We start from the raw sequence: 25,872 nt of genomic DNA, 5'->3' as shown, positions 1-25,872 counted from the left end.
TCTGCTTGCTTACTTTCTTCTCTCTCTCTCTTTCGCGCTCTTTGCCTCTATTTTGTTTCTAGTTCCAAGCTGCTCACCACCTGAGACCTAATCACAGAGTAATTGGTTAGCAAAAGGTATTTGTCATTAGTAACTATCACTAATCCACAGACCAATCAGCTTCTTATTACCAACAAGAGCTGCACCAGCTCTAGATCTTCTCCTGGGACCTCGGACCTTTGGGTGACCATCCTCCAAGGGAGACTTCAGGACAGGCAACAACGCAGAGTGGCCGAGCAGAGGCTGATAGCCAAGTTCGGTACTCATGGGGATGGCCTCAACCGGGACCTTGGGTTCATGTCACGCTACAAGTGACCCCACTGCACTACACACACAGACACATTTCCTCCAGACCCATACACTCACGCAATCCCTCTCTCATACACACACGTACACTCCCACACTCACACACGCACCCTCTCACAGACTTATACCCCTTTACACTCTCACTTACAAGCATACACACTCTCACAGACACTCATACCCTCCACATACATACACCCACATGTGTGTGCGCGCGCGCGCTCACACACACACACTGGTTTGTCGGGTGAATTTGTACTTGCAGAATTACATTTTATTTTGCTCAGAAACTGCATGAATCCACGTAAGATTCTGTAAATCCCTTGTATAGATTAGAAACAGTCTGAATATTGGGTCACAGACAGCCTCGCACAGGGCACCTCACACCTTAAATGCATTATCTGGGCCAACATGGGACCTATTGTTAAAGTTCACTTGAGAATATAACTTTAAGAAAGTTCTGGGATTTACGTATGAAAGAACTGAAACCAACATGTTCATTCCAGGAAATAAGAGTCTTAACAAACAATCCAGGTCTTTTTCAATATATAATTTCAGTTACATCACACTGTAAACGTTTGCTAGAAATTCTGTGTCCTACGAGCTTATACTCCACAACCACCTGCTGAAGGAGCAGCGCTCCGAAAGCTAGTGCTTCCAAATAAACATGTTGGACTATAACCTAGTGTAATGTGATTTTTAACTTTCTCCAATCTGAACTGCAGTTAACTGCTTGTTCAAGCAATTGTTGCCAATGCCTGCCATGGGTACCAGATTGCTTGCTTTCAAAATTGCAGCCACTCTTTCAAAATTGTTTTTAAAACAGTTCTTTTCAGTCTGCAGTTTTAAAAACAAAAATGAAAAGACACAGTCCTTACTACATGTAGCAAAGCTGTATGTAAGGGTTCATTTACAAATTCTATGGAAGAGTTTCTAAGAGTAATGAAATAAAATCATAGGACAGATAAAACTATGCTTACAAACTGCAATACAGATAGAAACATCATTTTTGCTGGAAATATCTTTGTTCCTTAATACAAAAAATAATTTTTCAAGTAATTTTGCAAGGCTTATGACCAGTGGTTCTGTAACCTTTGTTGCTGATGAAACAGTTCGTCTCTCAAATTTTTTTGTTTGTTTGAGATGTTGCATACCTTTCCCAGAGAATGCTTTCGTCTGTTTGCAGAAACTGTTCTGCAATTGCCAGAATTTACAGTATGATGAAAAGACATACAAATATCATTACAAAAATGAGATGCATTTGTGATAAGTATAGATTAAATTATGACCATGATTATAATTTGAATTTTACTGACTTTAGATAGGCTGCCAAAGACTGACACAACTCCAATGATGAAAGGGAAACGGAAGACATCACACTAACTTTATAACAAACAAAAAGCCCCAAAGTACACTATTAAAAACAGTATTTTTAAGCCAAACATTGCAAGTTCAGAGCTTTTCTAACGGGCATAATTTAATGTTTATTCATGTGAGGCAAATATACATTGTTTATTTTATCTAATTTCTAGGGAAACTAGCAGAATGCCACCCAACTTGTGGCTAATAAAAACTGCTATAGAGTCATATAGCATGGAAACAGACCATTCGGTCCACTTCGTCCATCCAACTAAGTTTCCTGAACTAAACTAATCCCACTTCTCTGCATTTCGCCCATACTGCTCTCAACCTTTCCTATTTATATATCTATCCAATGCCTTTTAAATGTCGTAACTATACCTGCATTTACCACGTCCTCTGGCAGTTCATTCCACATACAAAACTGTATGAAAAAGTTCTCCCTCAAGTCCCTTTTAAATCTTTTTCTATTCGCCTTAAAAATTTGCCCCCTAGTTTTGAACTCCCCGTTTAAAGTTTTACATCTAAGAAGCTAAGTGGATCCTGTGAGAATGCAATAAGCAATAAATGCTTTTTCACCAGTTAACCAAGATACATTGTAGCATAAACCTATAATTGATGTCAGAAGTTTTCCAAATCATCAACTTGCTATGTTAGATAATGGTCCGTTGCTGCCATATTTGAATTATATTTGGTGTAATGTGTTAAATCATAAAAGTGTGGGGCATAAAGCTACCTTGTATTTCCTTGTGTAGGAGATTGATGCTTAACATAATCAAGTTATTTTAAAAAGTCACAAAAGAATTTGGTATTTTATTTGCAGGGTAATGTTTCTGGAGTAAATTGGTAAATCTGGAGTCAGTGGTCATTATAAACCCGATGACTGACCATTTAGCAAGTTGAAAGCAGTTTTTCACCAAAAAAAGTAGTGGAAATATGGATCAATTCATTTTCCCAAACGTTGTGTGGATGCTAAGTCTATTGAAATTGCAGATTGAGTTTGAGAAATGTTTTTGTTAGCTAAAGTTATCAAAGGTTTGGAGCAAAGTCGAATAAATAGAATGTTCAGCCATGATTGATTAGTTTACCTTGCTTCAATGGCTTAATCCTGTTCCAGTGTTCCCATGTACAATAAAGTCTCACACGAACAAGCCTCCTGTACCATTACAGATAGTAATGTTTGATATTTGCTTTATAAGAACAGAAATAGTGTTTCATGTAACATGTCTTATGGTGTTGCTTTGAATGAAGTTGTATTTCAGCAGGTTATTTTGTTACAGTCAGCAAATGTAATTGCTACAAATAAACACAGTCTGAAGGAGCTGCAAGTTTAATAATTTGGTGAAGTCAGCAGCTTTGCAGACTATGACTGATCTTGCATAAAATCATAGAATCCCTACGGTGTGGAAATAGGCCATGCGGCCTAACAAATCCTCACTGACCCACCGAAGAGCATCCTACCCAGACCCATTCCCCTACCCTATATTACCCCTGACTAATGCCCCTAACCTACAATCCCTGAATACTGTGGGCAATTTAGCATGGCCAATTCACCAAACCTGCACATCTTTGGATTGTGGGAGGAAACTGGAGCACCCAGAAAAACTTACGCAGACAAGGGGAGAACGTGCAAAATCCATACAGACAGTCACCCGAGGCTTGAATCGAACTCGGGTCTCTGGCACTGTGCGGCAGCAGTGCTAGCCACTGAGCCACCATGCTGCCATGTAACTTACAGCTTATAAACACCCAGCATTTTAATGTTGTTTTACATCTGTAACAGTGTGTGATACCTCTGTTTTGATGTACAATTTTTAATATAATTAACAGTTCCCCCTTGGTGGCATTTGCTGTAAGTTGAATAGTATGATGTTTTATAAGGATAAAAGGCCATTCAAGGCCTTTTATCCTTTATTTTTCTGCTACATTTAAGGTCTCTTTCCTGAAGTTCAAAGGGTAATTTTAAACTAACCCATCTGTAGGGAATTGTTTCCTTTTGTTTATGTATTAAAATTTTTCTTTGCAAATTTTAGTCAGACCATTAATTATATGATTGTATTGTCATCAATGTTGCTGCTCTGCAAAGCTGATATGTATGAATGAAACAGAATCTACATTGACCATATTGTAATTTGGAATTAAGGTGCCAACCTATAGTCGAGTGCTGAAATGCAGATTCAGACCTGCGTTTAGGTAATTACACAAGTAAGTTCTTGACATGTATAAATTTTGGATGTTGGAATATGGAGTACCTATCTACTAATCAACTAATAATGTTAATTTGGAGGAATGGCTAACAGTGAAAATGATACCTGTTGACTGCAACAGGACGTGAATCGGCTCGCAGAATGAGCTGGCAAGTGACAGCTGGAATTTCTTACAGAAAACTGGCTTGATGTATATTGAGAGAAGAGATTCGGAAAGGCAGAATGGAATAAATGGTAGCCATCTGATGATTTTATACTGTCAGATGGAGGTCCATATGCATATCTCTTTTGAAATGGCAGGACACACTTCAAGAGCAGTTAGCAAAGCATTTGGGATCTTGGGCTTGATAAATAAATATATTGAATATAAAAATATGGTACTTAGATTGATCCTGTTAAGTAATGCCATCAGCTTTGGTTATTGAATTTTAGAAAGAATGTCAGTATCTTAGACATTGTGGAGAGGAGACTTAGCACAATAATCCTGATAAAAAGGGATTTTTGCTACAGGCTAAGGTTAGAGAACCTGAGGTGGCTCTCCATGGAACAAAGGCAATTGAAAGATAAAAACAAAATATATGCTGAAAAAGCTGAACGGGTCAGGCAGCAGCTGTTGGGAGAAAAGCAGAACTAACTTTTCAATCACAATATCACTCTTCTTTAGAATTTAAGTGGTAAGAATATCTTTTTGTAGAATTACAGAATTGCTACAGTGTGGAATGAGGCCTTTTACCCATCAAGTCTACACCAGCCCTCTGAAGAGCATCCCACCCAGAGACAGCACCCCTCCCCCTCCCAATCATATCCCCTAATCCTACACCTTTTAGATTAGATTTAATCATATCCCCTAATCCTACACCTACCAAGAGTAATTACCTAGCCTACACACCCCTGAACACTATGGACAATTTCAGCATGGCCAGTCAACCTCAGGAGTTGCATTACTGGTCAAAGAAGATATAGCACAGCTATGCTGAAGGAGGGCACTATGGAAGACTCGAGCAGTGAGGCAATATGGGCAGAGCTCAGAAATAGGAAGAGTGCGGTAACAATGTTGGGACTGTACTACAGGTCTCCCAACAGCGAGTGTGAGATAGAGGTACAAATATGTAGAGAGATCATGGAAATATGTAGGAGCAGCAAGGTGGTGGAAAATTTTAATTTTCCTAGCATTGACTGGGATTCACTTAGTATTAGAGATTTGGATGGAGCAGAATTTGTAAAGAGCATCCAGGTGTTGGGGAATGAGCCCGACCAGGTGGCTGAAGTTTTAGTAGGGGATCACAATTCCATAAGTTTGAGAATACTCATGGTAAAGACGAGAGTGGTCCTAAAGAATCAGTGCTAAATTGGGGGAAAGCCAACTATACCAAAATTCGGCAAGAGCTGGGGAATGTAGATTGGGAGCAGCTATTTGAAGGGAAATCCACATTCGATATGTGGGAGGCTTTTAAAGAGAGTTTGATTAGGGTTCAGGAGAGATATGTTCCTGTGAAAATGAGGGATAGAAATGACAAACGTAGGGAACTGTGAATGACATGTGAAATTGTGAGACTAGCCAAGAAAGGAAAAAAAGGGATGCGTACATAAGGTCTAGATGACTGAAAACAGATGAAACTTTGGAAGAATATTGGAAATGTAGGACCAATCTGAAACAAGGAATTAAAAGGGCTGAAAGAGGTCATGAAATAGCTTTAGCAGACAAGGTTAAGGAAAATTCCAAAGCCTTTTATTCATATTTAAGGAGCAAGAGGGTAACTAGAGAAAGGGTTGGCCCATTCAAGAACAGAGGAGGAAAGTTATGTGTGGAGTCAGAGAAAATGGGTGAGATTCTTAATGAATACTTTGAATTGGTATTCACCGAGGAGAGGGACATGGAGGATGTTGAGGTTAGGGATAGATCTTTGATTACTCTTGGTCAAGTCGGTATAAGAGGGAGGAAGTATTGGGAGAATACAGCAGAATATAGATAGATGGGGAAATTGGGCAGAGAAATGGCAGATAGAGTTCAATCCGAACAAGTGCAAGGTGATACATTTTGGAAGATCCAATTCAAAAGTGAAGTATACAGTAAATGGAAAAGTTCTGGGGAAAATTGATGTACAGAGAGAGCTGGGTGTTCAGGTTCATTGTTCCCTGAAGGTGGCAACTCAGGTCAGTAGAGTGGTCAAGAAGGCATACCACATGCTTTCCTTCATCGGACGGGGTATTGAGTACAAGAGTTGGTAGGTTAAGTTATAGTTATACAGGACTTTGGTTCAGCAACATTTGGAATACTGCATACACTTCTAGTCACCACATTACCAAAAGGATGTGGATGCTTTGGAGAGGGTGCAGAGGAGGTTCACCAGGACACTGCCTGGTATGGAGGATGCTAGCTATGAGGAGAGGTTGAGTAGGTTAGGATTATTTTCTTTGGAAAGATGACAGTTGAGGGGGGGCCTGATTGAGGCCTACAAAATCACGAGAGGTGTAGCCAGGGTGGAAAACAAGAAACTTTTTCCCAGAGTGGAGGACTCAATTACTCGGGGTCATGAGTTCGAAGTCAGAAGGGAAACGTTTAGGGGAGATATGTGCGGAAAGTTCTTCATGCAGAGGGTGGTGGGTGCCTGGAACACGTTGCCAGCGGAGATTGTAGGGGTGGGAACGATAGCATCATTTAAGATGTATCTCGACAGATACATGAATGAGCAGGAAGCAAAGGGATACAGATCCTTAGAAAATAGGCGGCAGGTTTAGATAGAGGATCTGGACCGGTGCAGGCTTGGAGGAATGAAGGGCCTGTTCCTGTGCTGTAATTTTCTTTGTTCTTTGTAACCTGCACATCTTTGTGAGAGGAAACTGGAACACCTGGAGGAAAGTCACGCAGACACACGGAGAACATGCAAGCTCCACATAGACAGTCGCCTGAGGCTGGAATCACACTTGGGCGCTACGAAGCAGCACTGGTAACCAGAGTCATCGTGCCATCTTATACTGTGGAATAAAGGATGGTGAGGTAGATCAAAGGGGAAGGTCAGGAATAAGTTAAAAGTCAGGAAAGATTAAATAACCAAGATGTCATAGAACAAAAACCAATGGGAGTGGTAATGATTATGGTGAGGAAAAAAAGCATTGGTCCAGAGTGAGTGTTAATGGCAGAATAAAAGGACAGCTTGGTCTGAAAGCAAAAATATGAAAAAAAGATATGTAGCTCAAAAAAAAAATGAAAGTGCAGAAGAGAGTTCATTGTCTGAAATGTTTGAACTCAATATTTCGTTCATAAGGCTGTGAATTCAAAAATTGAAAGATAACACTTCATCCCATTCCTATGCAATCTTCCTATGCAGGAGATATAACGCATTTGAATTTAAATTGAATTGAATTTATTGTCATGTGTACTGAGGCACAGCGAAAAGCTTTGTCATGTGAGCAATACAGATCACAGAGTTAAGTAGCATAAATAAGTAAATAATAGGTAAACAGCGGCATAAACAAAACTACAGATACAGGCGAATGTTACGAGTTTGTGATCCATTCAGTATTCTAACAACAGTAGGGTAGAAACTGTTACAAAACTGGCTGGTGCGTGTGTTCCAAGTTTCTGTACCTTCTCCCTGATGGTAGAGATTGTAGAAAAACATTGCCAGGGTGGGATGGATCTTTGAGAATGCTGGTGGCCTTTCCTTTACAGCGGGCCTGGTGGATAGATTCTATAGGTGGAAGGTTGGCCTTTGTGATTGTCCGGGGCAAGTTCACCACTCTCTGTAACTGTCTCCGATCTTGATTGGTACAGTTGCCACACCAGGTAGTGATACATCCAGACAGAATGCGCTCGATGGCACACCTATAAAAGTTGGCAAGGGTATTCGCCGTCAAGCCAAATTTCCTCAGCTGTCTGAGGAAGAAGAGACGTTGTTGGGCCTTTGTAACCAGTAGGTCCACATGAAGAGTCTAAGAAAGCTTGTTGTGGATGACCACTCCCAGGAGTTTGACACTCTCCACTCGTTCCACCTCTGTGATGTTAACGTGGGCATGAGTAACACCCGGCCTAAAGTCAATAATGAGTTCCTTGGTTTTGCCAGCATTGACAGTTAGATTGTTCTCAGTGCACCATTCTTCCACCTCCTGTCTGTAGTCTGTTTCATTGCCATCTGAGATTTGACTGACTATGGTGGTGTCATCAGCAAACTTGTAAATGGAATTAGTCTGGTATTTGATGACTCAATCATGGGTATACAGTGAGTACAGTAGGGGGCTGAGTACACATCCCTGGGGGGCTCCAGTGTTGAGTGTTGTGAGGATGAAATATTGTCCCCAATCTTCACTGATTGTGGCCTGTGGTTCAGGAAACTGGGGATCCAGTTGTGGAGAGTGGGGCTTGGTCCGAAATCACTAAGTTTAGTAATCAGTCTCGAGGGGATAATAGTGTTGAAGGCTGAATTGGGGTCAATGAGTAGGATTCTTACAGAGCTGTTCTTGGTGTCGAGATGTTCTAAGGAGGAGTGAAGGGCAAATGATGTGGCATCTGACATGGATCTGTTGGTCCAGTAGGCAAATTGGAGTTGGTCAAGAGTAGTTGGGAGGCTGGAGTTGATTAATGCCATGAGCAGCCTTTCAAAGCACTTCATGACCACCAAAGTTAGGGCCACTGAACTGTAGTCATTGAGACATGCTGCATGAGCCTTCTCAGGCACAGGGATGCTGTTGGCCCTCGTAAAACAGGCAGGGACAGTGGCCTGCTGTAGGGAGAGGTTGAAGATGTCCAAGAAGACCTCTGCCAGTTGATCTGCGCATGCTCTGAGTGCACAGCCTGGTACTCCGTCAAGTCCCATTGCTTTCCTTGGATTCACATGAAGGAAAACTGATCGGACCTCAGATGCAGTGATGTTGGGATAGGTTCGTCAAGACTTGTCGGAATAGTTGTTAGCTCTCCACTGAAATTCTGCTCAAGCGAGCATAGAAGGCGTTGAGACGATCTGGGAGGGATATGCCATTGTCTGCTATCTTGCACTGTCTCTTTTTAGAATCTGTGATGTCATTTTATCTCCTCTCTCATCATTGTCCAAGTGAAGTAGTGCTTTACTTGTTCGTATTTCAATTTAGTACATTGCTTTTGCTCCTCTTCACTGGGGATACCAAACACACACACATGCATGCACACACACATGCTCGCATGCTTGCTTGCTTGCTTGCTCGCTCACTCTCGCTCGCACACACACCTATGGAACACCTCCACTCAACCCCCAAGCATAATCCTTACCTTTCAGTTCTTCGGCTTTTTATTTTGCAGTTTAAGGACTTTGTTTTCTGTCTCACACATTTTGTCCTAGGCCTGCTACAATGTTCAAGTGAACCCCAGTGCATGATTGAGGAACAGTATCTCATCTTGTTGGCATTTTACAATTTTGTGCAATCAGTGCTAAGTTCAACTGTGTCAGACCATGAACCATGACCTCCATCTTTGTTTCCCTTTTGAAAAGTATCATGTTTTCATGTTTCTGCTCTCAGGCAAAGCTGTCCTTTATTCTACAGTTAACACTTAATCTGGACAAATCTCTTTTCTTAACCACAGCCATTACAACTCCCTTGCCTTTTGATCCATGACATCTTTGTTATTTTAACTCTCCCACCCTCTAATCTGGCCTTGACCTTCCCTTTTTTCTACCTGACCCTCACTATTCTATCAACAGCACAAGACCCACCATATTTCTTCCTCCCCACTTCAAAATAAAATCAAACTGGGGGAAAACATTAATTCTTTTTCTGTTAATAACGTGCAGGCGAATTTGCTGAGTTTTTCCATCAATTGCTGTTTCTTAATTTCCAATTTCCAGCATCCATAGGATTTTATTTTATTTTTCGGATTGAAGGGGATTTGATGTTGGTATACAAGATTATGACAGGTTTAGAAAAGGTTAACAAAGGAAATGTTTCCATTAGCAGATAGCACAAGTACTAAGGGACTCAGATTTTTGGACAAATAATGCAGGGCGGATGTGAGGAAGAACTCTTTTATGTAGTGTGTGATAATGATCTAGAACGTCATTTGAAGAAGCAAAAATGATGAATGATTTCAAAAGGAAATTGGATGAACACTTGAGGAAAATAAATTTAAAGGGCCATTGGGATATGGGAAGGAAATGGAACTGTCTGGATCGCTCTACAAAGAACGGACATAGATTCCAAGGTCTGAATGGCCTCCAACTGTGCCATTAAGACTCCTTCTCCATGAGCAGTTGTAGGAAGTTTAAAGGAACAAAGGTAATGGTTAAAATATTAGTCTGTTTTCTTATAATTTTCCTTGCATTTACAATTAAAAGGCAGCTTCAGTACACATTTATAAAACAATATTGCTTTTGTGAAACAATATCTGCACTCTTATTCACTTCATATGCAGTTTAGCTACCCAAGTTTAACAGTTAACCTCTAATAATTGTGTGGTGCTTAACAGAGAGCATGTAGAATACATGCTCCATTCTCAGATCAATTGCAAAGGTGGAACACAGCACACTGCTGCACCAGTATTTTCAACTGAAAAGCTTTTCTCAAATTTGGAGTTTCAATGTTCGAACCAAAAGAATGCCAAGATAATCAAACAACGCAACACTTGGAAACTAAACTCAAACAAATTCGCAAGAAGTTAATAAACGTTTTTCAGTTTCTCGACAATCTCTCGGAACTACTAAAGTACCTGGTGAGAATTCCTAAAGTTTGTTTTGGTGTATGAACAGATATAAAAGCAGACCCTTTGAAATGTTGTGGATCTCTTCTGTATAATTCTAAATATATTAAAAGGCAAATAAAGCTAACTTAAAATGAGATTTCTCCCTCTGATTGCAAGGGTTTTTCTTAGATGGCATAGTTAGTTTAGTTTTATCTATGTATCATAAATTTTAGTTTCATCAATGTATCTAATGACAGGAACCCTTTTTTTTGCTGATATGATAATCACTATTTAAAGCTCCAGATAAATTAAAATAAAACATATCTAATCTTGATGGTACAATTTCCAACACCAATATGCCAACAGCTGTTTTCATTTTGTTATGCCTTGAGTGTTGGATTCATGAAGAATTCTTCTATGTATGTGGATTAAAGTTTGCTTTATTCTGGCAATCAGTCCTGGTATCTGTAGCCAGTTAGCTACTGCCATCTAGTGAAATGATAACATACTGCCCACTGTTAATGGATTAATATGTTACATGATGCCAGCAAATCGGACATTATAAAGGAAGCTTTTAAACTAGTTAAGGTATTGCAATTGTTCCTGTTTTTGGAATACTACTGCCTCTTTCCATCATCTAGTCTCACATGAGCCAATATATTTCTGAATGCAAGATAACTGCATTTGAAATGCTTTTTGTACAATATACATACTTTTAATGATATATTATAGAAAATGTGAATAAAATGTATTTCATTTGCATCCTTACATTTCTTTAATATTTTTCTCTCCATGGTAAATTCTGCTGTATTTCCTTGGAAAGTCCATAGTTCTGAAAGTATGCTGTTAGATCTTTCTTGAACTTGGACATTATTGGTGGAATATTCTTGTTCTATATTTTGGAAAAAATTCTCTCTCTTTAATTTTATAACATTTCTTTTATCAAAAACTACATTGAAATTAGGTGTTTTTTTAAGAATAATGTGCAAATTATTTCTTCACAAATGCAGAAATTTATTTTATTTCTCATAACCATAACCTTTGTGTTGCATCATGTACGTGAACATACATAACGAGTCTATAATTTGGAGATGCCGGTGTTGGACTGGGGTGTACAAAGTTAAAAGTCACACAACACCAGGTTATAATCCAACAGGTTTAATTGGAAGCACTAGCTTTCAGAGCGCTGCTCCTTTATCAGGTGGTAGTAGAGGACACAATTGTAAGACACAGAATTTCTAGCAAAAGTTTAGAGTGTGTTGGAACTGAAATTATACGTTGAAAAATATCTTGATTGTTTGTTGAGTCTTTCATCTATTTGAATACCATAGTTTCACTTCTTTCATATGTAAATCACAAAACGTTTTTTAAAAGTTACATTCTCAAGTTAACTGCAACAATTGGTGTTAGCTCGACAATATGTTGAAGGTGTTAGCCCCCTTTGTTCTCTGTCTGTGCCAAAATGTTTAGACTGATTCTAATCTAAAAAGTGAGATAACAGAGTTTTACATAAAATCATGCAGTTTTTGAGCAAAGTACAATGTAACACTGCAAGGACAAGTTCACCCCACAAACGTATATGTATATGTATGTGTGTGCATGTGGGTTTTTGTGTGTGTGTGTGCATGCGTCCGTCCGTCTGTCTGTCTGTCTGGGGTGGGGGGTTGTGAGTGTGAGAGAGAGTGTATATGTTTTTGTATGTGAGTGTAGAGTGTCCAAGGCTGTGGGGGGGTGTGCGTGTGGGAGTGTGTGTGTGTGTGTGTGTCTGGGGTGGGGTGTTGTGAGTGTCTGTGAGAGAGAGTGTATATGTGTGTGCGTGAGTGTAGAGTGGTCGAAGTCTGTGAGAGGATGCGTGTGGGAGTGTGTGTGAGTGCCTGTGTATACGTGTGTCCATGTGTATGTGTGTGTAGGAGTGCCTGTGTGTGTGTGTGTATGTGTAGGAGTGTCCGTGTGTGTGTATAGTGCAATGGTGGTCACCTGTAGTGTGACATGAACCCAAGGTCCTGGTTGAGGCCCTCCCTATGGGTACAGAACTTAGCTATCAGCCTCTGCTCAGCCACCTTTCGCTGCTACCTGTCCCGAAGTCCACCTTGGAGGATGGTCACCCAAAGGTCCGAGGTCAAATTTCCTGGACCGCTGAAGTGTTCCCCAACTGGGAGGGAACACTTCTCTGTGTTGATTGTTGTCCAGTACTTCCCAGGAGCTGAAAAACTAAACCATGTTCTTCGTGACCTGCAACATGTTATCAATGAGGATGAGCACCTCGCCTTTCCCACACCTCCACTGCTTGCCTTTAAACAACCCCCAAACTTCAAACAGACCATTGTTCGTAGCAAGCTGCCCGGCTCTCAGGACAACTCCATACAACCCTGTCAGAGTAGGCGCTGCAAGACGTGTCAGAGTGTGGACATGGACACCACCATTATACATGGGGACAGCTCCCACCATGTACATGGCTGGTACTCATGTGACTCAGCTACTGTTGTCTATCTTATACGTAGCAGACAAGGATGCCCTGAGGCATGGTACATTGGGGAATCCGAGCAAAGACTACGGCAACGGATGAATGGGCACCGCACAATAATCAACAGACAGGAGTGTTCCCTCCCAGTTGGGGGACACTTCTGCAGTCCAGGACATTTGACCTCAGACCTTTGGGTGACCATCCTCCAAGGTGGACTTCAGGACAGGCAGCAGCGAAAAGTGGCCAAACAGAGGCTGATAGATTAGATTAGATTACATTACATTACAGTGTGGAAACAGGCCCTTCGGCCCAACAAGTCCACACCGACCCGCCGAAGCGAAATCCACCCATACCCCTACATTTACCCCTTACCTAACACTACGGGCAATTTAGCATGGCCAATTCACCTGACCCTGCACATCTTTTTTGGACTGTGGGAAGAAACCGGAGCACCCGGAGGAAACCCACGCAGACACGGGGAGAACGTGCAAACTCCACACAGTCAGTCACCTGAGGCGGGAATTGAACCCGGGTCTCAGGCGCTGTGAGGCAGCAGTGCTAACCACTGTGCCACCGTGCCGCTAAGTTCTGTACCCATAGGGAGGGCCTCAACTGAGACCTTGGGTTCATGTCACATTACAGGTGACCACCATTGCACTATACACACACACAGACACTCCTACACACACACAGACACTCCTATATACACACACACACACACACATGCATCCTCTCACAGACTTAGACACTCTACACTCACATATACACTCTCTCTCACACTCACAACCCCCCACCCCAGACAGACAGACTTACACACACAAAGACCTACATGCACACATATACGTTTGTGGGGTGAATTTGTACTTGCAGAGTTAAATTGTACTTTGCTGAAAAACTGCATGGATTCATGTAAAACTCTGTTATCTCACTTTTTAGATTAGAATCAGTCTAAATATTATGGCACAAACAGAGAACACAGGAGGCTAACACCTTCAACATATTGTCTAGCTAACGCCAATTGTTGCAGTTAACCTGAGAATGTAACTTTTTAAAAAAAAGTTTTGTGATTTACACATGAAAGAAGTGAAACTAACATGGTATTCAAATAGATGAAAGACTCAACAAACATTCAAGGTATTTTTCAATGTATAATTTCAGTTCCAACACACTCTAAACATTTGCTATAAATTCTGTGTCTTACAATTGTGTCCTCCACAACCACCTGATGAAGGAGCGGCGTTCCGAAAGCTAGTGCTTCCAATTAAACCTGTTGGACTATAACCTGGTGTTTTGTGATTTAAAAGTGTCTATAGGCATTGAGTTTATCATCAGCAAGAAATTACACTGTAAAACATGTCAAGTTGCTTCATGGAAGTATTTTAAAACAACAGATCATTCAGCCTCATGAGGAAATGCTCAGTCACTGAAGTGAGGAAGGAGGTACAGGGAGCTGAAGGTATGATTGGCAATGCTTAGGCAATAAAAATCAGGGATATGCACTACACCAGAATGATGTTCACAGATCTCACAGAATTATTGGATTGGAGGAGGTTGCAGAGTTAGGGAGGAGCATGGTTGTGTCATGATTTGAACATGAGGATGAGAATTTTAAGATTGGGACAGTGCTAGACTAAAGTCAGTACTAATTAGTGAGAAGAGAAGTATTGGGTGAGTAAGATTTGGTGCCAGGGTATGAACAGCAGAGACTTGGATAAGAGTAGATGATGGGAGGCTGTCTAGGATAGCATGAAAGCATTTAAGTTTTGAAGTAACATAAGCATAAATTAGAGTTTGAGCAAAAGATGAACTATATGATAGAGGGAATATGGGTTTGGAGTTTTGGATCAGGGTCTTGGATAACAGGGTTGTCAACAATCTGGTTCAGTGTGATGGGGGATACAATTGGTTGTTGGGGAATGGACTTTGTGATAGGGGTCAAAAAGAATGGTTTAATTCTTTCCGATGTTTTTAACTGGAGGAAATTTTGTCTCATGAGACTGAGTGATAGAGAAGCAGTTTAACAGCACAGATTTTAACATTTTGTATGGGTTGATGGTCAGGTAGAATTCTGTTTTCAGGATACATATGAAACTTAGTTTATGCCTTTGGATGATGTCATTCAGGAGGCAGAAAATTGATGAGAAGTAAGAGAGTGAAGGATGGCACCTTTGAATATTCCAGAGGTACGGGGACATGAAGTCTGTGCACTATTTACAAATGAAACCTGTTGTTAACCATATGTATAAATTTAATGTTATCATCATCCTTCATAGTTTTATTCTCAACCTAATTTGTGCAGTTAATAAAGTCAAGCCTCCTCATACATTATGTCCTTTTACGACCCCCATTATTGTGAGGTGACCAAAAATGAAAGTGCATTCAATACTTCTGGTGCATATTGAACAAATGCAGTTTGAAAATTCTCCACATTCCGTTCAAATAAGTCTCCACAACTCTCAGAGAAGATTGTGATGAAGATTTTTGGATATGTTTTTATTTGGAAACTTGAATTTGAAAGTGGACAGAACCATGATTGTTATCTCACCAACCTGGAATGTTTTTGAGTTCAAGTCCCAAAGGCAAAGCAAGACCATGGATACGTGCTTAGTGCTTCTGTTTGCTTGACAGAAGGTTAGCCTACAGTATTAAGGTACAAGAAATACATGAGCTTGAGTTTGGAAAAAGAAAACTAGGGAAGTTACATGAAGTCATACTTCACCAGGGTGCAGTAAGCATAAAGAATGAAATATACAAGGTAGCAAAAGGTGTTTTGAAAAATACTAATGTAATGCAATTTTAAGCAAGACATGCAACTGCCGGAAATCTGAAGTGAAAACAAAGACTCAGCAGACCAGGAAACATCTTTCGAGAGGAAAAAACATTTAGTGTTTCAGGTTGATTACCTATCATCAGAATAAAAGCTCATCAACCAATAGTGTAGATTCTCGTTTTCCATTTATTACAGTTAAATGGTGACCACTAAGAGTAATAATGAGAATAGCAATAGAAAAGGGATTTTTAAAGCAAAATGCTGAGACCAGTTGTCTTCAATTCGTGTACCTTACAGGAACATATGATAAGGATATGCGCAGGAAATGTCTCCTATTACTCAAACTTCAGTTTGGAGTTTGGGGTTTCTGAGCTTGAGGGATGGCTGGAGTCAGTGCAAATCAAACAGGAAACTGGGAGATTCCTGGAGGGCAGGTTGCAGAAGCTGGTCACCCTGCAGCTACAGGGATGTTTGGAGTAGGGAAAAGTGAGGACTGCAGATGCTGAAAATCAGAGTCTAGATTAGAGTGGTGCTGGAAAAGCACAGCAGGTCAGGCAGCATCCGAGGAGCAGAAAAATCGACGTTTCGGGCAAAAGCTCTTCATCAGGAATGAAGGCAGGGAGCCGCCGGGATGGAGAGATAAATGGGAGGGGGGGTGGGGCTGGGGAGAAGGTAGCAAACAATACAATAGGTGGATGGAGGTGGGGATGAAGGTGAAAGGTCAGAGAGGAGCGTGGAGCAGATAGGTGGGAAGGAAGATTGGCAGGTAGGACAGGTCATGAGGATGGTGCTGAGCTGGAAGGTTGGAACTGGGTTAGGCAATGCAAGAATTGTTCCAGAACATGGCTTACGTAAAGTGAGACTGTGTGTCGATACTTTGCCTCATTAACTTATTGGAGCTTTTGGAAGCGGTAGTTAGATATAATTTTCCCTTAACAAATCCATGCTGACTTTTCTGAATCAGTCCAAAATTTTTTATAGTAATGTTTCTCAAATTCTCCCCACCACTGAAGTTAAACTGACTGGTCTGTAGTTGCTGGGCTGATCTTTAACTCCACTTTCTGAACAAGGGGATCATGTTGGTTATTCTCCAATCCTCCCCCACCACTCCAAATCCAGGGAAGAGTGACGATTATTACCAGTGCTTCTGCAATTTTCACTCTTGCTTCCTTCAGTATCCTTAAATGCTTCTCATCTGGTTTTGCTGCATTATCAAGCTTAAGTACCTCGCCAGTTGACTATTTATACTCTGGCTTGACTAACGTCATTTTCTACCATCATTCTAAACCTTATGATACAATGATCATTGTCACCTAAATATTTGCCTGCTGTCATTTGATCTACTTGACCCATCTCATTCCCAAGAACCAGATCTTAACAATGCATCCATTCTTATTGGCCAATTCACTTTTTTGCTTTTGGAAATGCTTCTCAACAGAATCTAAGAACACTTGTTCTTTGCAGTCCCTTATACTACTGTTATCCAAGTCGATATGTGGGCAATTCAGGTGTTCCATTATAAACCTCTCTGTTTCACTTCTCTGTAATTTTCTTGCAGATTTGTTCCTCATTATCCTTCAAACTACCTGGTGGTCTGTATACTACACTTAGCAATGAATTTTCACATTTATTATTTTGTAGCTCTCGCCAAATCAATTCTGTCCTTGAGGGCTCTGAAACACCCTCTTTCTCCTGTACTGCAATACTCTCTTTCACCAAAAACACTAGCCCTCCTCCATTTTTTTCCCTTTCTTAATCTTTCTAAACACCTTGTAAACAGAAACATTTAATGAATAGATTTGCCTTTCCCTTGGACAGGTCTCCATTATCTTTATCACATCTTATTCCCTTTATACAAACTGCCTGCCCCCAATTTTGTTAATTATCATCAACAAATAATCCCTACAGTGTGGAGGCAGGCCCTTCAGTCCATCGAATTCATGTCAACAACCCCCCCTCCACCCGAAAGAGCATCCCAGCCGGACCCAACCCCTACCCTATCCCTGTGTCTCTGCCCTTGCCATGGCCCTACACATCCCTGGACATAATAGCAATTTAGCATGGCCAATCCACCCAACCTGTATATCTCTAGACTGTGGGAGGAAACCATACCCTATCCCTGTGTCTCTGCCCTTGCCATGGCTAATCCACTGATCCTACACATCCCTGGACATAATAGCAATTTAGCATGGCCAATCCACCCAACCTGTATATCTCTAGACTGTGGGAGGAAACCAGAGCACCCAGAGGAAACCCACGCAAATATGGAGAGAATGTGCAAACTCCACATAGACAATCACCTGAGGTGGAATTAAATCCGGGTTCCTGGCGCTATGAAGAAACAGTGCTAACCACAGAGCCACTGTGCCATCCTAAACTGTGTGTATTCACATATGTACAGTGTAACCCTGATTTAGATTTCACTATTTCCCCGTTTACTCCAACTTTACCCATTAACTTATCATTCATTATTTTAGGGTTATCTGCCTCTCTCAGTATTTCACATACCCTGATATTACTTTCTAAAATTCTGTTCTGGTTGAGAGACATCTGCTGAGTTAGTTTAAACCCTTGCTAATAGAACTTAGCAAATACCTCACAAATAACTCAGTCCCAGCTCTGTTCAGATACAACATGTTTGGCATGTACAAACGCTATATTCCTCAGACCCAGTTCTATTAGCTCAGGATCTCAGCTTTCCCTCTTGCACCATATATCATGCCACATATTCATCTGTCCTCCCCATTCTGTACTCATTGTATTTGGCACGCTGAGAGTAATCTGGAGATTACTACTTTATAGGCCCTGCTTGTTAGCTTTATATCCTGCTCTCTGTGATTGCAGATAGAGTCATCCTTTCTATCTATGGTCATTAGTACCAATGTGGACCATGACTGTTGACTGTTTGTCATCCAGAAGAAGAATGTCATATCGTCATTCCATGACATCCTCCGCCTTGGCACCAGGGAGACAACATGCCATTACTTTGATGGCTGCAAAAACACCTGTGTGTTCACTTAACTCAAGAATTCACTGTCAGTACTTTCTTTGCTCTTCTTTCTCCTCCCCTATTCAACTGCCACCCATAGTGCCAGTGGCTTGCCTTGGTTCTTGCTGCATTCCTTCAAAGATCCAATAATCTTTGACATCCAGTAAAGATAACTGCCTCATGACCTGCAGGGCTTCTGGGAAAACTTACTTTACTTGCCGATTTCTCTTGGTCTTTATTGCAGTATTCCATTCCCAACCTCTTGCTTGTCTAACATATAGCGTGACATCTCTCTGAATGTGCTATCCATGTAGTTCTGTGCCTCACAGGTTCACCTCTGTGATGCTAACTGCTGCTCAAGCTCTGAATCCTGGAGCCAAGCTTGTACAGCTCGTGACAGATTCCGCACAAGGGCTCATCTACCTAAAGGCATGCACGATTCCCCACCTGCCACAGGATGACCATTTCACTTGACTAAGTTGAATTGCCATACCTCAACTTATACTTTATTTGTTACTTTATCATCTGTGACTTTATCTACTTTACCTTACTCTTGTACTATTATCTATAAAAATGGAGATAAATTATAAAAAAAAGAAATTCTTTACCCCTTACTCACCAGTCAGTTCCCTCTCCTGTATCTATGATTTTTTTTCTTCTTGCCCTGTACTAGTTTAGAAATGTGTTTTCAAAATTACTAAAATTGAAACACGGTCTGTAATAGTAACTGTTCAACAATCAATCAACTCACAACTTTCCTGTTGCAGCATGCATATGTTTTCTCCTCACACTGTTTTATCTGGTGTTCACTCCCTTGCCCTCCCTCATCCCACACCTAAAAGTAATCAAAGGAAACATGGATAAAATGACAATGCAACAGTAAAGGAGGAGTTCACATTTGTAAGAAAGTCTTTTCCTTTTTATTAATGGCAATGTTAAGGTACATGTTGTGTTTTTATTACCTGAAAATATTTTGCACATTTTTTAGGTTGATTGAAGAGTTCATGTTACTGGCAAACATGGCAGTTGCCCACACGATCTATAGTAAATTCAGTGAACAAGCTTTACTGCGCCGACATCCACCACCACAAACAAACATGCTTGATGACCTCGCTGCATTCTTTAAGGAGCTGGGACTTAAGGTTGACTTCAGAACTGCAGGCGCATTACACGTGAGTTTACAGAAAAATTGGGTACAAAACTATGTGATGGTTTAAGCTTCTGTCTTTAATTGAAAACAGATGAGTTGAAACACTTTTGAATCAAAAATTTGTCAAGTAAACTGGCGTTCCAATTATGTTTCAAATTTTAAGTACAATTGTAATATTAAAATCTTACTTGTGTACTATTAAGTGATCATTCTATGAAATGTCTGCACTTGTTTGATGAATTTCTGGAGGTTTAATATTACACCCAGTTTTGCAAAATGTCCAGAATCTCAAACCAAAGATCATTTTGAATGTACTGATTAAAAATCCCATTTTGTCAGGGAATCAATCCATTCAATCTTTATTGTGAATTCTTCGGCTGCGCTTTGTGTGTATCTCTAATCCATAAGGAGTGGGCATATAGGCGCACGTCATGAATACAAAGTACTTTTCTATGGAGCTGGACATTCTGGGAGAATTGACAACCTATTAGGAGACGGAGTTGAAAAGTGGGGCACTGGAAAAATATAGTGGGTCAGGCTGCATCCGAAGAGCTGGAATGTTGATGTTTCGGGCATAAGCCCTTCATCAGGACTGTGGAGATGGAAGGGGCCTAACAGATAAATAGAGGAGTGAGGGTGGTGCTGGGGGGAAGGTAGCTGGGAAGGCAATAGATGGATATGGGTGGGGGGATGTAATTGTGATAGATTGGTGGGAAGGAAGATGGACAGGTAGAGCAGGCCAGGTCAAGAGGCCAGTGCCAAGTTGAAGGGTTGGATCGGGGATTAGTTGAGGGGGAGGGGAGCTTTGGAAACTAGTGAAGCTGATGTTGATGCCGTGAGGTTGTAGGGTCCTGAGGCAGTAGATGAGGCGGTCTTCCTCCAGTTGGTGGGTGGCTTTGATTTGGCAGTGGAGGAGGCCCACAATTTGTATGTCCTTAGGGGAGTGGGAGGGTAAGTAGAAGTGGTTGGCCACAGGGTAGTGGGGTTGTTTGGTGCATGTGTCCCAGAAATGTTCCCTGAACTGAGTTGGCGTTCTGTCTCCCCAATGGAGAGGAGACCACAATTCGAGAGCAACGGACACAGTAGATTAGATGAGATGAGTGGATGTGCAGCAAAATCTCGGCTCTGTCCTCTTGACCTGACCTGTCCTATCTGTCCATCTTCTTTCCCACTGACCTATCACAATTAACCTCAACCCGTATCCACCTATCACCTTGCCGCTACTTTCCCCCTCCCAGCCCCACCTCCACCCTTCTCTTTATCTCTCAGCCCCCTTCCCCATCCACATTCCTGATGAAGGGCTTTTGCCCAAAAAGTTGACTCTCCTGCTGTTCAGATACTGCCTGACGTGTTGTACTTTTCCAGCACCCCACTTTTTGACTCTGACTCTCCAGCATCTGCTGTCCTCATTTTCTCCAGCCTATTAGGAGATGGTCAGTATGCATGGATTTGTTTCATAACTGTCTAAGTCCTTCTCTAATTGTTGAAACTGTTTATTGCAAACAATATTGAATAACTTAGTCAAAAATATAAGCAGTAGTACCTATTTTCATTTTATAATTTGTATATACTCATACAAATTTGAGACATTCTACACAAGTTTGAAAGACATTTCCCTTAGTGACTAGGTAGTTTATACATGAAGATTAATAAAGGCTGTTTCTGAGCATAGAGTCATAGAAGTGTATAGCACGGGAACAGATCCTTCGGTCCAACCCGTCCTTGCCAACCAGATATCCCAACCCAGTCTAGTCCCACCTGCCAGCACTAGGCCCATATCCTTCTAAACCCTTCCTATTCATATACCCATCCAAATGCCTTTTAAATGTTGCGTTTGTATTAGCCTCCACCACTTCCTCTGGTAGCTCATTCCATACATGCACCATCCTCTGTGAGAATTTAGCTGGCAATGGCTTGTTTTGCATCCTGAGTTATCATGTGTAAGGTTGATTTTGATCACGTACACAATGATAAATCATAACATGAATGTTTTCAAAATCATAATTAAATAAATATAAAACTTGATTAGAAAATCCAGAACTTCTATATATTTTACACAAGCAATACAGCCTGCTTGAGTTGTTTAAGAAGTCTTTTTATACAAATTCCCTTCGCAGTTTATTTTTAAGGCAGTTTTTAGTTATATTTTGTTTAGTTTATTTAGTTTTACGTTTACAACATATTGATTAAGGACCAGATCATTCCTGAAATTGCTTCAGGTCTAGAGGCTCCATTGAAGCAGGCGTCTCTGAAATAAAATCTGATAGTTTTACTCTTGATATTAATTCAAAGTTAATTTTAGAGGAGCCAGCTAAAAGGGGAATGCTATTTTAAAAACTCTTTACTCTTCCCTAGTCCCTGCTTCTAAACAGTTCTCTTTGAATCTCTCAAAATTGATTTACTGAAATTGTGTTTGTGGTCTGCAATTCAGATCTGGAGATCATTTCACCCTCTCCTTCATACATCTTGTGGAGGTGCCAGTGATGGACTGGCGAGGACAAAGTCAGAAGTCACACAACACCAGGTTATAGTCCAACAGGTTTATTTAAAATCACAAGCTTTCTGAGCACTGCTTCTTCAGGTGAAATGCCACCAGATGCTGAAAACAGAAATCACAGAGAAAGATAGAAGCTAAAAACTATCCAGTGGGTCAAGGATGTAATTTCTGCCTTTGAAGGAAACTATAGTAACTTAAAACTATTGGGTTTGTGATATCCTAGTTGTTAATATAGTTATTGTGTGTTACCTAGCTAATGCAATCTGAAAATAAGTGTTGCACTGTATTTCAGTCGAACTCATCTATGACGAACAGACATCCCAATCTGACCTCGACCCATTTGCCTGTGTTTGACTCATATCTCTCTAAACCCTTCCTCTTCATATACCCAACCAGATGCCTCTTAAATGTTTTTATTGTACTTGCCTCCACCACTTCCTGTTCTGCTACCTTGATGTTTTTACTTAAAAGTGAAGTTGAGATATATTTCACCCAGTATTGTGCTGCAGTCTTACTAGAGTAGACAAAATATAAATTCTGGCAGAGTATATATTCTTTTGATTTATTTCAGGTGTATCAAAGCAAGCCAAATCCTAGATACAAGAGGAAACCCAATCTAATGTTTCCTTCATTTTGGTGGAAGAATATCATCTGAAACTTCCAGCTATTGCATAATGGAATAGCAGCACCCACTTTTCAAACAACAATAAAAATTAACATAAAACCTGATTTGATTATATCTTCACTGTCTCACAAAAAAAATCACTTTAAAATATATTTACTTGTTGTTTACCAGGGAAGAATATGAAGAAATAAACCTTTGATCAATGTTCATGTAACGTTAAATGTTTTGTTTTGATTCAGTGCATAGCTTCCAGATGGTATGATTTCAAAGCTAACTTTTTTTGTTTGCTGACTTGCCAAACAGAAGACCTTAAATGAAACTGTTGGGAACGACGAGTATTCTGCTGCCAGAAAAGAAGTACTGACCCATATGTGTTCTCGACCAATGCAGGTAAAAGAGATTTAAATGGTATAAAGATCTCTTGTTTGTACAAGAATAATATATTAGTCTGCTAACAAAAATGTACGTGATTCCAGACTTCAAGAAAATAAACTTGCATATACAGCTGTGACAGCATTTGTGTAATTACAAATGCACTGTTATTTAGAAATGAACTTTATATTCTTTACATTTATCTACATTTCTGTGAGCCGACACAAATTAATGTATTAATGTACTATGCTCATATTTAAGTTGACTGTACAAACAGAATGTTCAGTGGAAATTCATTACAGTGTACTTTGAAGTCTTGATTAGCAAAGGTCAGTGTTCATTTTGTCACGTTCTTAAGTTCTGTACAAGGCATTACATTCCTAACTCAGTCACAAATAATAAGTTTGCCCAAACTGCACTACTATTCACAATTGAGTAGTCATGCATTTATGATACATTGTAACACAGATATAGAAAACGTATTTGTGGTATGGGTGATGATGGCCTGCTGGTAAGGTCACAGGACTAGTAATTCAGAGGTCCAGACTAATATTCTGCGCACGTGGGTTCAAATCTTACTAAAGCAGCTGATGAAATTTAAATTAACTGAGCAAACATTTGTTGTTCACACCTAATTGTCATTAAACAGAGTGGCTTGCTGGGCTATTTCAGAGGGCAGTTAAGAGTTAGTCAAGTTGCTATGGGTCTGGAGTCACACATAGGCCAGGACATCTCTGCACGAATTTCTCAGGGTAGTGTCCTAGGCCCAATCATCTTCAGCTGCTTCATCAATGACCTTCCCTCTGTCATAAGGTCAGAAGTGGGGAAGTTTGCCGATAATTGCACAATATTCAGCACCATTCACAACTCCTCGGACACTGAAGCAGCCCATGTCCAAATGCAACAAGATCTGGACAATATATGCAGGCTTGGGCTGATGTGGCAAGTAACATTCGCGCCACACAAATGCCAGGCTATCTCCATCACCAATAAGAGGCAATCTAACCACCATCCCTTGACATTCCGTGATACCATTACTGAAACCCAAACTAACAACATCCTGGGGGTTATCATTGATCAGAAACTCAATTGAATTCACCATTTAAGTGCAGGACTACAAGAGAAGGTCAAAGGCTAGGATTACTGCGGCAAGTAACTCACCTCCTGACTTCTGAAAGCCTGTTCACTATCTACAAGATATAAGTCAGGAGTGTGATGGAATACTCCCCACTTGCCTGGATGAGTGCAGCCCCAACAACACTCAAGAAGCTTGACACCATCCAGGGCAAAGCAGCCTGCTTGATTGGCACTGCATCCACATGCATCCACTTCCTCCACCACCAATGCTCAGTAGCAGCAGTGTGTACTATGGACAAGATGCACTGCAGAAATTCAGCAAAGATCCTTAGGCAGCACCTTCCAAACCCACAAGCACTTTCATTTAGAAGATCAAGGGCAGCAGATACATGGGAACACCACCACCTTCAAGTTCCACTCCAAGCCACTCATCATCCTATCTTAGAAATATATCACCGTTCCTTTACTGTCGCTGGGTCAAAATCCTGGAATTCCTTCCCCAGTGGCATGTGGGTCAACCCATAGCAGGTGGACTGCTGTGATTCAAGAAGGCAGCTGGCTACCACATTTTCAGGGAGAACTAGGGATGGGCAATAAATGTTGACCAGCCAGCAATGCCCACATCCCACAAGATGAATAAATAAAAAAAGTAAGGATGGCATGTTTAACATCTAATGGTGTGCACTGTTGCACGAAATAGAGCAAGAAATTATATGGTCTATATAACCACTATCCCATAGGATGACTTTGGGCAAACTCAAATGGCCTTATCACCATCACTGAATATTGCCCAGTCGATCTCCATTATTCTGGCATAAGGTGTCTCAAAAGCTTGAACAACGGGAAAGGTGGTTGTTTTATGCTGCTATTAATTTTCTTAATTATGTGGGCATCTCTAGCTAGGCCAGCATTTATTGCCTATTCCTAATTGTCCAGAGAGTCAAACATATTGTTAGGTGTCTGGAGTTGCATGTAGGCAAGATCACGTAAGGATGACAGATTTCCTTCCCTCAAGAACATTAGTGAACCAGGTAGGTTTTTCCAACAAACGAGAATGGTTTCATAGTCATAATTAGTCCCTTAATTCCATATTCTTTATTGAATTCAAATTCCACTATCTGCTATTAGCTGAGTTTCTGGATTAATAGTCTAGCAATGATACCACTAGGCCATTGCACCCCCAGTGATAGCAACGCAGTTGGTGCTTATCACTAACAGGATGTTGCTGTGTATCACACAAATGCATAATGTTCCTGAATTTAACTAGGAGTGTGATGCCAGGTCTGTAAGCATCAGAAAAACAGGCACATCGTATCAAACGGCAGATCCCTTCAGATTTTTGCAACACAGTAAATATTTGATAAAATGAACCTT

The 25,872-nt window shown here is 40.7% G+C and overlaps 1 protein-coding gene across 2 annotated transcripts in view; it reads left to right on the top strand.

Annotated features, from left to right (window-relative positions):
* Positions 1–25,872, top strand: part of dis3l2 (DIS3 like 3'-5' exoribonuclease 2) — a 300,765-nt gene that overhangs the window by 247,246 nt on the left and 27,647 nt on the right. For both annotated transcript variants that reach the window (XM_043702288.1, XM_043702289.1), the window contains 2 exons: positions 19,766–19,949; positions 23,353–23,439. In XM_043702288.1, coding sequence (XP_043558223.1) covers positions 19,766–19,949; positions 23,353–23,439 — 271 coding nt within the window. The remainder of the gene's footprint in view (positions 1–19,765; positions 19,950–23,352; positions 23,440–25,872) is intronic.

This window comes from Chiloscyllium plagiosum, chromosome 13, assembly GCF_004010195.1.
Source record: "Chiloscyllium plagiosum isolate BGI_BamShark_2017 chromosome 13, ASM401019v2, whole genome shotgun sequence".
Taxonomy (NCBI): domain Eukaryota; kingdom Metazoa; phylum Chordata; class Chondrichthyes; order Orectolobiformes; family Hemiscylliidae; genus Chiloscyllium; species Chiloscyllium plagiosum.
The sequence above is the reverse complement of the archived record's forward strand: the minus strand, read 5'-3'. Positions and strand labels throughout refer to the sequence as shown.